Source organism: Chinchilla lanigera, unplaced genomic scaffold, assembly GCF_000276665.1.
Source record: "Chinchilla lanigera isolate Chin_1 unplaced genomic scaffold, ChiLan1.0 scaffold00039, whole genome shotgun sequence".
Classification (NCBI taxonomy): domain Eukaryota; kingdom Metazoa; phylum Chordata; class Mammalia; order Rodentia; family Chinchillidae; genus Chinchilla; species Chinchilla lanigera.
This window is the reverse complement of record NW_004955440.1, coordinates 5,098,154-5,111,423: the sequence shown is the minus strand read 5'-3', so window position 1 is coordinate 5,111,423 and position 13,270 is coordinate 5,098,154. Positions and strand designations below refer to the sequence as shown.

The window sequence follows — 13,270 nt, the reverse complement described above, 5'->3', positions numbered from 1 at the left end:
GGGCCGATGTGTATTACATGAAAATGAGAACTATTCTGGACACCAAATTACTCTCAGGAAAATTTGACTTCTTATATCCTTACCTTTTGTACATGAAAGAGTTCATGTTCCAATAACAATCAGATTTTTAAACCCTGCACGGCTCTCAGTGGAACTGAAACTTTTTGTGAAATGGGCATTTTATGTTTTGTATATAACTATATAACTAAGAAATATTTGTCATGTCTTAGTTGTTGCTAATAAAGTTAGATGAGACCCCAAACATTGACTGCCTTCTCTCAAATCCTCAAAACCCTTATGGCCCCTAATATGGTGAGCTATTAGGTTCGCTTTCATAAAGCAAAGATAACAAAACATCCTAGGTCTGAGGTGGATGTGTGTATATTAAGTTGCAAAGGTTTATTCAATAATAAGAACCAGAAACTCATCTAGTAGTTAAGAGTCCATATTCCAATGTGGCTCAAAAAATGGCAAGATACAAACTTGTCCTTCTAAAATGACAATAATCCTACGTCATGAACTTCCAAATAGATGGTGGATAAGCAAAACTGTGAATGAGAAACTATCAATTCAAATGCTCATAAACAAACAAAAATGAGGGTCAGCTGCATTGCTGAAATTACCTGTATTAAACCATTGCTGGGTTCTTATTCATTTGACAGCTTTAAGATTGAGTTTATTTGCTTTTCTAAGTATAAAGTCATTTAATCTGCAAATGACAATGGTTTTGTCTCCACTAGGCTCATTATCTCTTGTTTGTCTGTCTCCAGCCCTATTAAATTAACCAAAACAATCTTGTCCGTTCTGCTTTTAATGACAATGACTCCAGTGCTGAGGCATTAGGTGCCATTCCCTCAATCTTGCAATGTACTTGTTCTTAACAATACTTTCGTGTTCACTGAAAGTTTTAAATACAATACAATGAGGTAAAATCTTTTGGTAAAACTATATATGAAGAAGCGTTTATGTTTTAATTATATACTTATGAATGTTTTAATGATACTTTATATCCAAAGCTCCAAGCTATGATTATTTGAAGTAGATAGTCTTACATTTTATAGATTATATATGTCTACTTTGTACTCCTTCTAATAATTGAATAACTACTGTCATCCCGTATGTCAGCAATGAGAACCTGTCCTGAACACTGTCTGCATGTCTAGACATCCCATTAGAGTTCCTCCTCCTCAGTACAACCAAACATAGAAAAGGCCTGCCTCTTTCCTAGAAGGTTATTCATAAAACCATGGATTGTTCAGGACTGAAAGCAACTGTAATGCCCATACACCCAAGATACCTGTCCTCTCTGTAAAATGTCTGAAAGGTATTTTTCCAGCCTATGCTGACACTACAACATGACATATGACTTTATTTTCCAAGAGGTGCTTCCATTTCTAGACAGATTTGACCATGAACAAGTTGTTATACTCTAGCAAGAAATAACTTTCTGGAGCTTTCATTAATTTTCTGGATAATTAAAAATCCCAAATTTCTCTAGACATCACCGATCCTCCTAATTTGTTGATCTAGACAGTCCGATGCCTCCGGGTCACTGAAAACATGTCTTTGTTTCTTACTTCTTCCTGGTCTCTAAACCTGACTTTCCAGCTTTTCTAGTTTTGACTCTAACTATATTCTTTCTATGGCTGTCACTTTAACAAGTAATTTATAAAAGGAAACAAGATTAAGAATCTGATAGATTTTCAAGTAGTTGGCCATCACTAAGTACCTAATCTTTGCTTTGCTAATCTAAATACTAATTTTTGTATCTGTTTACTACAGTCTTGGGTTGGATAAAGAGACTTGGGCTTTCTTCTGATGTAATGGCATTCAGGTTTCTTGTTTGTAAAGTGAAGGTGCTGATGGTCTCTAAATTCTTTTCTATTTTTTAAACTCTGTAGGAATGCTGATGAGTACATGTTGAACAACAAGAAAACAACTTGACTTAACTACTTTCAACAGATATCAGTAAAATTATTACCAAAAAGATATCATGGGAAGGTTCATACCATCTAATGATATTTCATATGTGAGTTGTCAAATGGATTAGAAAATATTAACAAACATATGTATAATGACAATATATATGGTATGGGAATTAAGTTGGTATATAATAGGTTAATGGAAAAAGAAATAGAAAGCTAGAGAAAATGGAACTATTTGAATTTTAGTCCTGTCTTATCCTTTAAAATTTTCTAACCTTTGATTAAAAGAACTGAACAGTGAGAAAAATAAAATGATTCTTATTTCAGCAGAGCCCATAGCAAGAACTCATTGTGCATTACTGCCTTCTTGAATATTTTTCCAGGCATAAATATATGCACTGCAAATCAATAGCATTCTCCCTTACCAAAAAGAATATGGGTTTCTTCTTCCCCCACATGTAACAGCTAGCATAAAAACAGCATTTACTAAAAGTTGAATAATAATGAAACTTTGTTTCATTATTAAGTTTAACTTTAGGAGGTTTAACTTTAGAAAGCAACAATGTTGAAGATGCACCCAAAAAGCAAATTCTACGAGATTGAGAATATAATGCAATTATTCCCCAAATCTAAAAACAAATATTGAAATTAATGTAATTTAAATAAGTAGAGACCCCAAAAAGCAATTCTGGAGCTTATTGTGTTTCAGGAAGGCACAAAAACTCCTATATATATGCAGCTTCCCAGTTTGGGCTTTGTAAAAGCTATGTGATCTATATTTCTATCCATTATTTGCTTTCCTGCCAATTCAATTGCATATTCTCTCAGTCTCTCTCTGTCTTTGTCTGTCTCTGTCTCTCTCTCTCTCACTCTCTCTCTCCCTCCCTCCTTCCTTTTCCCCCTTCAGTTCATATTATTTATTTTATGCATTTTCCTAACACCAGAATATATAATCTATGAATAACAGTGTTATATATCAGTTGTATTTTTATATGTAGAGGATTACACCAAAGAGTTTACTATCAATTTTTTTTCTTTTGAACTGCATTAATACCTAATAACTGCATAGCTTCTGAACTGAAATGTCAAATACCTTACATTAAAGAAACTTATGGTTTTTTCATAAACTATGGAAATTCTGTCCACACAAGCATCAGGCTCTAAAAGGAGAAGCTAATAGATAGGCTGCATATGTATCCTCTTTGCTCAAGTCTCTGAAAAGAACATGAAATAAGCCCCCAAAGAACATGATTCCGAAGTGCTATAAAAGCAGAAATTTCATTTAGGAAGGCTTCTAGTTTGTTTGTTTGGGGTAGACTTTTCAATTGTGCTGGGAGAAGTGGTAGCACCACTGACTACAGAGAGAATAATTGCACCAGGACATGCAGACATCTGCAGTTGTTTAGGGAACCAAGAAGAAAATATGTACAAACAGTGTACCCAGAGATAAGCTAGAGAGCCAAGACTGAAGCGGGAGTCTATGATTTGTACTGTGGGACCTGAGTACAAAGCATAAGATAAGGATAAGAGTCTCATCTGCCAGGGATTAGAGTTTAGTGACTGATTTAGAGGGGCAACCAAGCCACAGGATGATATAAAACTCTTCACCATACATTGTAGAACATGTAGAGATAGCATTTCTCTAAGGCAAGGATAGGCAGCACCTCAGTGTATGGTGCTAGCAGTTAGACGATGACAGGATATGAGATAACCATCTTCAACTTGATCAAACTAGTGGCAAAACAGTGTCCGCTATTACCAAGTGGTACCCATTACTAGGCCAGCTCTCAGACAAAAAAAATAAAAGTGGTGTCCTTTCCCCTCAAAATACTGCTTCTTTATTGCAAAGACACCAAGAGCTAGGGATTTAAACTGTATTACTTTTGATTGCAGGTAGTTTATTTGGGTTTATTTGGGCATGTAGTTTATCTGGGCAGTGCAAGCTAAGTATCCATAATTGGAGTTTCTCTTGGGTTCTACTGTTTCCGATCAATTTCTTATGAAGAATGAGCTCAGAGGGAAACTATAATCTCCCCAAGGTACAGCTTGCTATTAATATGTTGTTCAGACTCCATCAGAAAAAGTCCAAGTGTTGGTCGTATTATCTTGATAAGTTCTCTATATAAGTTCTGAGGTGCACCTTGACGTAAGGAATCACTGTGTGGGCCAAATGTTCTTTTCTCAAGATAGCTCATAAGCAACTGGATAAATTTGCATTAGAAATTCAATTAACTTTATATTAAAAGGTCAATTAACTGGGCCATGATAGGGATTGTTTTTAATTACCTTTCCTTGTAAGGCATCTCTTCTTGTCTAAGCACAAGTGATACTATCAAATCACAGTCTCATTGCCTTTGCTTGCTTAAACTTATATGGGAAACATGCTGGAAATGACTGTCTTAGTTACATGAATTGATAGGATACTCTTGTTTTTTAAAAAAAGAAAAGAAAAAATAACAATAAAACAGTTTCAAAACAGGTTAATAGGAGAGTTACAATAGTTAGTACACTGCATATTGTCTTTGTAGTAGCTATTTAGAGTACAAGATATAGGCATGATATCTTATAGGACACTCTTTAGGCAGTGTATCACTATTAAAATCCTTCGAGCTTTTAATATCAGTAAGCAATAAAAGAGTGCTTAACTTATTTTCTCTAATATTATTTGTGACCATATCTTTTGTTATTTGCCTTTATTATTTGTTAGTTTCTAGTCTTCTGGTGTATGCTGATAAAGTAAACTGATTTTAAGGATTAGTTCTTATTACATTATCCAGTGTCAGTGTATTTTACATAGTCTTAAAAAACTAGATATACCATTTCAGTAGAGAGCAAAAGCTTTATGAGCCATTAGAACTCACTCATGAGCCATTAGGACACTTAGACTTATAGGATTGTCACGTGGCAGCAAATAAGGAGTGGCAATACAGTGGCCACGGTTATCAAGTGGTACCCATTACTAGGCCAGCTCTCAGACAAAAGGAAATGATATATAAATAAAGATATATACGGATTATATGTTAACATGTTAACTCAGACTTCCAGGTGACTAGCAACAAAATTACTATTCAGGATTGACATGAGGCAGTCTTGAAATAAAACTTCACGTTTTTTTTTTTGCAGAAGGGAACAGCCTTTAACAAATAGGAGCACTAACAATGTGTTAAGGGCTTTATAAATGTTACAGAAACTATTATTTCTACAATCTGATGAGGTAGAATGTATTATTCTCAACTTTAGCTTATGTTTCAGCTAAGGTCACACAGATCACTAGGGGCAGATGGAAACAATAACACCTTCACCCTGCCCTTCCAAGGTTTACACTTTTCCTTAGGATAAAAGCAGTAATTGTATGAGGATGAAAAACATGAAATGCTTATAAAAAGGGATTAGGGGATGTTTTGAGGGCTTACAAGGCAGTTTTGGAACTCAGAGAAACAGAATACTTTAGACCAGTGGAATTCAACAACGGGGTCCAAAATAGTGTAAAATAACTACGTCATTAAACATTTTCTCCCCATAGTGAGAGCCTGTCAATGAAGGGAGCATCAACTTACATTCTGGTGGATGTCTACAATCCCCTCATGGATCAGTAACAGTTTGCAAACCAGTAACCAGTCTATTCTGGTATACAGTCTATTCTGCATACAATAGTATACAGGCTATTCTGCATACAATAGTATACAGGCTATTCTGTAAATGGCACAAATTTCAGGAAATTCTCATGAAATTTTTTACCTTCCTATGAATGTCATTTTGGATAAAGCAAACCTCAAATTTATCCTGTCTGTTTTTCTCTACACTATGGATAACAGTGAAGGATAATGTCCTAAACCCTACAGGTCTGTATGAGTGTCTTGATCTTAGTTGAAATGATAGTAATAGGCTGCCTGCCTTCTCTCCTTCTTTCCTTCTCCCTTCCTTCCTTCCTTCTCTTCTTTTTTTTTTTGAGTTTGGATCTTACTGTGTTGCCCAGTATGGTCTTGAATGCCTGGGCTCACCTCAGCCTACAAAGTACTAGAATTACAGGTGTGGGCTGCCATTTACAACTGGTACTGGTAGCTTTAATAAGCCAATTTTTTGCAAATCACAAAGGAAAAAAGCTTTTGTAAAGAATGAGCAATGGCTTTCAAATAGCATGATGTTTGCAGTGGAATACAAGTTTTTTTTAAAAAAAATCCATACCTGCACCTCCGCCTATGCTCAGAATCTTAATTTCTGATTTTGCATCTCCAATCCTGAAAAGTAAAAGTACATTGTTTAAGAAAAAGGTATTATATGCTTTTAAAAAATCTTATTATTAAGTCTATTTGAAAAGAGCAGAAAAAATGCACAACAAATGGAAACTTGGTCAACATGAAAAGTCCCAACCAATTCAGTGGTTACACTGCTATCTTTGGAGTACCTTTAAAAATATAGAGTCCTTTCATCAATGACCTTGAATGGGAAGACTTAGAAACAGTAGGAAATAACATTTATTCAGAAATTTATTAAAGAATAGGGACAGAAAATGTACTCCTGTGGGTCTCATGATACCCTAAACCATTCATCATACATGGAGGAAAGGAAAGGGAGGTTCACGGATATCTGTACTCTAAGTGGCACAAGTTTAAGGTCTTCTCACTTTCCTTCTTTCTACATTTCTTTCAACAAAGAAATGTTTATTACTCATTTATTATGTACCTGTTCTAGAATTGTGTCTTAAAAATGAGTAAGATAACTACCTTTCTCTCAAGTTAAAATGGGAGATCATAGAGCTCTCAATTATAGTTCTAACACTGGAGATAGAGAGGAATAGATGAACTGGAAAGGAAGTCAGTGTGACTGCTTGTAGATGGATATGAAAGGGTCAGGAAAGCATAGGAGCACACATATGCTTGTGAAGAGAGGGGTAGGGTCAATTATGTACTCTGGAGAATTAGCATTAAAAAGCAATGGTCAAAACTAGGTAAGCATACCCTACCACCCAGTGACACTGCCTACTTAGAAAAGCAGTGTGGTGATAATGCAGTGGCAGCTCTTACCAGTCACTAGATTATGAGGAATAAACATAAGAGTCATAGAAGGTATAGGATAAATTTCAGATAGCTACCAGGAGGATGAAAGAGAGCCATCAGTCGTGTCAAAGGCAGCAGAGTGAATCATAACTAAATTAATTAAAAGAAAAGTCCCTCATGAACTTGGCAATGTGAATGTCTTTGACAATAGCAAGTTTAAAGCAGGACACCTGTCAGATAGCATTAAGATTAAATATGACCTCAATAAAGAGGGAGAGACCTACAGTCTGCTGAAACAGGATGTAAGAATGAGAAAAAAAGAGGTGACTAGAAGAAGGGAAACACAACTCATAATCATGAGGCTTAGTATACCCATTTCTATCTATCTAAACTTTGTATTCACTCTTAAAATGTGTTTGTCTCTGAGTAGCATAGGGAAGTGATAAAGCAGAGAATCCAGGCTGAACCTCAGCACCCTGAAATGTTACCTTGAGCAAGTTATAAGATCTCCTTGTGGAACAGCATAGAATTGTTAATAATTGTGTTATGGCTTGTATCTAGTTGTACCCTGAAAGCCTCCTGCAGTCATAGATGGGGCTTTCCCAGAGGTAGCTAGATCTAAAGCGTGTGATGCCGGAATTGATTCATGGTGCAATGCTAGGATCAAGGGCACTAGGATTGAGAGTGTGAATGCTACCTATCCTAGGTAACCTGGATAAGATAAAAGGGGAAGAAAGATGCTGTTAAGGTCCTCTGTTTGTTTTGCTACTTTCTGCCCACCATGAACTGTTTCTCTTCTGCATGCCTGTCTGCCTACTACCTTGCTTTGGAACCAGCAGATTATGAACTGAAATCTATAAAATGTGAGCTAAATAAACCTTTCCTCCATTAACTTTGAGTCTTGGGTATTTTGTCTCAGCAACGAGAAAAGTAACTAAGGCAAAATTTGGTACCAGAGAAGTGGGGTGGTTGCAGTGACTGTACCCAATCATGTGGCTCAGGAGCCTTTGGGAATGGTTTGTGGGAAGAATTTGGAAAGGTTCAGAGATACTGGCTGAAAAAGTAGAGCTTGAATGCCTTAGGTAGTTCTGTATGGGAGATTCTGGTCAGAGTTCAGATGACCAGAAGGCTGATTGAAATCTTGCTGGTAAAGATTAGGCTCAGGCTTCTGCTGGGAAGAAGGACTGAATTAGCTGGTGTATTACAGATGATGTATGCTATAGCTTAGCAAAAAGTTTGTCTGCATTTTGCTCATGTCCAGAGACTTTGCCTAGGACTAAGATTAAGCATGATGGACTAATTAATCTGGCAGAAGAAATTTCAAGGCAGTCAAATGTTGAAGCAGTAGCATGGCTACTGCTGGGGACTTTTAGCCAGACTTATGTTGAGAATCAGGAGCAAAGGGAACAGCAAAATGATTTAAAATGTTGTGAGTTTGGCCAGGAAGGAAGATCCAGTAGAGCTGTAGCCTAAAAGGAATAGAATAAAGAATATCTTGGTTGCTGAGAAGGAATAGGAAAATAGAAAAAACAGCCTGAGGGCATCACAAGAAACAGCAGGATTCTACCCTTTGCAGCCTTAAAACTGCAAAAGTGAATGACTTTGCTTTGAGAAGAAAGCCCCAGAAGGCCATGTTCCAGAATGGCAGCAGCACAGAGAATTTGTGCCTCAGAATTGGATTCAGAGAGTTCAGCGATTCAGGCACTTGACCCCTGCAGCAAAGAGGGAAGGAAGCCTGGCTAATGTTCCAGCTGGCAGCAGACCTTGGTATCATCCACATGGTGCTAGTTTTAAGTGCATGCAGAATGGAAGAGCTGTGTGGTCAGGGAAGCTTGCACTCAGATTTCAAAAGAAGGCCTGAGAGGCCAGGCAGTGTGCCCCTGAGGGCAGTATGTGAAGTTATGATTGTGAAACCAAAGGTACAGTGGAGTTGCCAGAAGTTTGGAGAAGCCAGGAACATGAGTATCTGAGGAAACCTAAAAGGAGGGAACAGATCAGGCCCCAAAGAGAAACCATGAGAGCTATAACCAGCAGAAGTGCTGTGCGGGTGGAAACACTCAAGCCCTTTGGAGGTTCACATCTTGCCAAAGATTGCTCTGCATGCTGGACGTGGAACTAAAGGATTTAATGTTTTCCCTGTTGGATTTTGGACTTGCTTTGGTCCCATTCCTTTGTATCCCCCATTTGTAAATTTTGGAATGGAAATGTCTCTCTTGTGCCATTGAATGATGGATGTGTTTAACTTTCTTTTCATTTGTACAAAGGCCCACAGCTAAGAATTTGCCTTAAATCTCAGAGGAAACGTTTGACTTGAACTTTTCAGCAATGCTGACACTGTTAGGACATTGGGAACTCTTGGAGATGGACTAAATGCCTTTTGCATAAAAGGATGCACATGAGTCTTTGGGGGTCTAGGGCAGGAATATTATAGTTTGTATCTAGATGCCACCCCCCAAGCCTCATGTTGTGTAATAGGCTTTTTTTCCCTCTGGAGATTGCTGAATCCAGAGTGTGTGATTGACTTGTAGTGAGATGCTGGGATCAAGGGTATTGACATTTAAGGGTGGGTGATTTTGGGATCAGTCCACTGCTTTGATTGGCATTGGCCTAATCCTGGTAGACTAGATACAATACAAGGCACAGAAAGAGGCTTGTTTGCTCTCTCCTTCCTGTTGCTTTTGCTGTCTTCCACTGCTATGAACTGTTACCTCTCTGCCATGTGCCACCCTACCTCAGAGCCAGCTGATTATGGAAAGAAACCTCTACAAACTGTGAGCCTAATAAACCTTTCCTCCTGTGACTTTGGGTGTTGTGTACTTTATCTCAGGAAGGAGAAAAGTAACTAAGACAAATGTTTATTTTTTTTCAGGCAATAGTATAAATGCTGTATGTGTAACAATAATACAATTTACTGTTTTAGCTAAAACTACCCTCCAACCCTACTACATCTTCTAACTCCAGATAGGGGATGTGAAAATTCTTTTCTGGGGGAACAGAGATGTATTGATAGGGATCAAGTGAGGCAACCTTCCATAATAGAAGGAGCCACTCACTCAACAAACCCTCCCCTTACATATAAAAATAAGATCCTAACTACTTTTAGTGACCTGTCATTTTGTATTAGGGAGGCAATCATGGCTCATCAGATGGCTGGAGTTCTCTTCAAACATGAGACTAAATTACTAAAAAAAAGGGGAGCTCAAAGAGTACATACAGAGAGTATAGGAAAAATTTGTAATAGTTAAGAGAAGGTATTACATACACATGATGAAAAGGATAATAAAAAGGGCACTATATAAAGGAACATTCTTGGAAGTTAAAAACAATGATAGATGAACTAAAACATAAAGTTGTAGAAAACCAGATTATAGAAAAACTAGGGAAGCGATGTAGGAGGTTTGATGTTTGATAATAAATATTCCAAATACACAAAATAGAAAAGAGGAATGATTCAACTCTACTGAAGTTCCCCAGACCTGAAGGCTCTGAATTTATATTGAAATGACTCATAGAATACTCACAAAGATGGATGAAAAAAAATCCACCCCATAATTCAGTATCTTATAATTTCAGAATATGAGGAAAAGATACTAAAAGTTTTAAGGTAGGGTAAACAAACCAAGCAAAAACTTCAAAAAGACTATACATCAAAACTGAGGAAACCGAATGACATTGGATGTCTTAACTCTAGTAGTTAACAGATAACAGAAAAATACCTTTACATTTATGATATAAAATCATTTTCAGTACCAAGCATTATACCCAGTCAACCTATCTAACAAAGATGAACAGAAACAGGCATTTTAAACATACCAAGTCCCCAAAAGTTTGCTATTTGTTAACACAATTATGTGCTCTGCCATTAGGGAATCAAATACTGGAGAAAAGAGAATTTCTAGGAAGTAAAATAAATTCCCTCATCAGTAGCTACATAACTGGCCCAAAGAAAGTCTTCTCAGACTGGAATAAGAAACAGAAGCCCCCTAAAAAGATGTTTTCACAGGGAAAAACAGATTACTTGATGTGTTTAGATATACCGAGAGGTCAGTAATACATCTGCTTGGGCATAAATGTACTGATAGACACATAGAAATCTAAGAAAAGAAACTAAAATCAAGAAAATCATAGTCAGATCTAAGAAAAACACAAAACTATACATGAAAGGAAGTGTAAATAGTATAACTTGCTCAAATGAGAATAATATATTCATAGGCAAAATGACATAAAAGCCCTATTATTCCTCGAAAGATTTTTGACATAAATACATTGACATAAACACTTGGGGAAAATGTGTATGTTTATTTAGCTATTTTAATATAGTAAGATTAAGAAATAGAAGACAAGCATAGCGTTTAGAACGATGAAAGAAAACTGCATGTGAAGCAAAGGCCTTTGAAGGGTGGGAAGGGCTGCTTCTGCAGAGTAAGAATCAGTTGGCATGCGGGACAAGGGACCGATATTCCTTGTTGCTGTTCTTACAGTCTTTCTGGAACCATTTAACTTCTTAAAGGCCTGAGTATGCCTTGCTTTAATGAAAATGTTAAAGTAAGTAGGCCACGTCCACACCCAATTAATAGCCAAGTCCATGTGTAGTTACTTAGCAAGCCCCCACTCCACAAACCCTGCTTTTGTGCCAAGGCAGATGGAACCCTTTCCCCGGTACCTCATAACTTCTACAGAAAGCCAGGCAAAAGAGTAAAAGACCCTTCAACTGAGTCTAATTTCAAATACTTCTTTTAGGAAAAAATTACTTTCTTAGTAAATGACATTTTGATTAAGATACTCCTAATTATGCATTATCATTTTAATGAAAAATTAATTATGATTGAAAATTCCTCAGTTTTCCCCAAAATTTACATTCAGCATTCATTTCAGCTAGACTGGGAACACTTGGCCCACAGGGCAAGGGCCATCATTTATCACTGGTTACACTGTCTCCATCCACTGTACCTTGCAGAATGAGTTCTGCCGCTAAAGAAAACCCAGGATCTGGATAAGCTACAGAAATGAATGCATACTTAGGAAAAGAATGTAGAAATTAACTTACCATCTTTCATTTTCAAATGACCCCCCCCCCCCAAAAGAAGTAAGCTAAATTAGTTCCTAGATCAGAAGTAATCTGTATTTGATATCTGCTTTGATTTTTGTATCACTTTCTTATTACATGTTCACTTTTAATATGTAATACTCTGAAACCAATATCTAAAAGGTGAACCACATAAAACAGAAAATAGGAGGTGAAATTGAATTCTATATACACTTAACAATGTCTGCTCCGGTCAGGCAGAGGCACTGGGGTGGTGAAATAATTTCAGGCCTAGGAGAGAAAAATTCAGCCAAAGATAAAATATCAGGTTCCTTTGCTGTTTGCAAATTGGATCTGCAGTCAGTCATTTCTTCCCGGTTTTCCATCATTATTTCCTGGAGCAGAGGGAGTTACAGCAATTCATCCCCAGATAGGTGATGTGATTATCTTTAGCATGTGGAATCTGTTACTCTCCTAATGCTTATCAGCTCTGGCACAAATTGAACACATTAATCACCAATAAAAGGAGTCTGTGAGAAGGATAAAAAGTAGGGACTTTCACTGATAATGGGAAAATGCTCTTTTTTTGAGGACCGCATTGCTAATACTAAGTTAAAAGTAAAAGCCTTCTTTTTTGGAATGATAATGGTAATAATGGGTAAAGACAGACGAATTTAAATAGATATTATGAGAACTGAGACAGGCGCCCGCTGGATCCTCAGGGACAAATAGTATTGGCAATTATTTATATTTCTAATGAGAAGACTATCACATTCTACTTGGGGCTTTTTTGAAATGTAAAAGTTGGACGAGGGATGAAAGATCAGAGTTCAAAAATTGGTATCTTATCTTTTCCCAAACGAATAAGGCTTTGTGCCTTCAAATGGTTAACATTCACCTCCGTGCAAGTGGAAAGAACAGCACAAATCAGAGCCTCTGAGTGTTTAAAGCAAACATCTAAGCCGGCACCGCAGGAAGCAGGCTGAAAGGGGTGACGGGTGGGGGTGGGGGGATAGGAGTGACTCGCCCTTATCCCTGAGCCCAGCTTGCAGGGCTGGGCTGGGTCCATCTATCACGGCACACAGCACTGGGCTTGTCCGTTTGACAGAAAACGTCCCCTTTTGTTACCTTGCTATTATGCCTGGCAGCTGCTTGTCCATGAACTCCTGCATGCACTGGTGTTCCGTGGAATTGCTGAGAAAACTCCGAAAAGCTTCGAAGTATCTGCGGTGATCAGACAACAAGCTCCTCATGGAAGATGCCATTTTGTGTTCTCTAAGGAAGACAGGGAGGGAAACAACGTTTAACTTCCTCTCCTTCCC

General features: G+C 37.4%; 1 protein-coding gene across 4 annotated transcripts in view; it reads right to left on the bottom strand.

Moving 5' to 3' along the window:
• Hnmt (histamine N-methyltransferase) overlaps nt 1–13,270 on the bottom strand; it is a 53,380-nt gene that overhangs the window by 26,154 nt on the left and 13,956 nt on the right. For all 4 annotated transcript variants that reach the window (XM_005390770.2, XM_005390772.2, XM_005390771.2 and 1 more), the window contains exons 2-3: nt 13,077–13,223; nt 6,111–6,163 (exon numbers count right to left, since the gene is read on the bottom strand). In XM_005390770.2, the coding sequence (XP_005390827.1) occupies nt 6,111–6,163; nt 13,077–13,213 (190 nt within the window). In that variant the 5' untranslated portion in view covers nt 13,214–13,223. The remainder of the gene's footprint in view (nt 1–6,110; nt 6,164–13,076; nt 13,224–13,270) is intronic.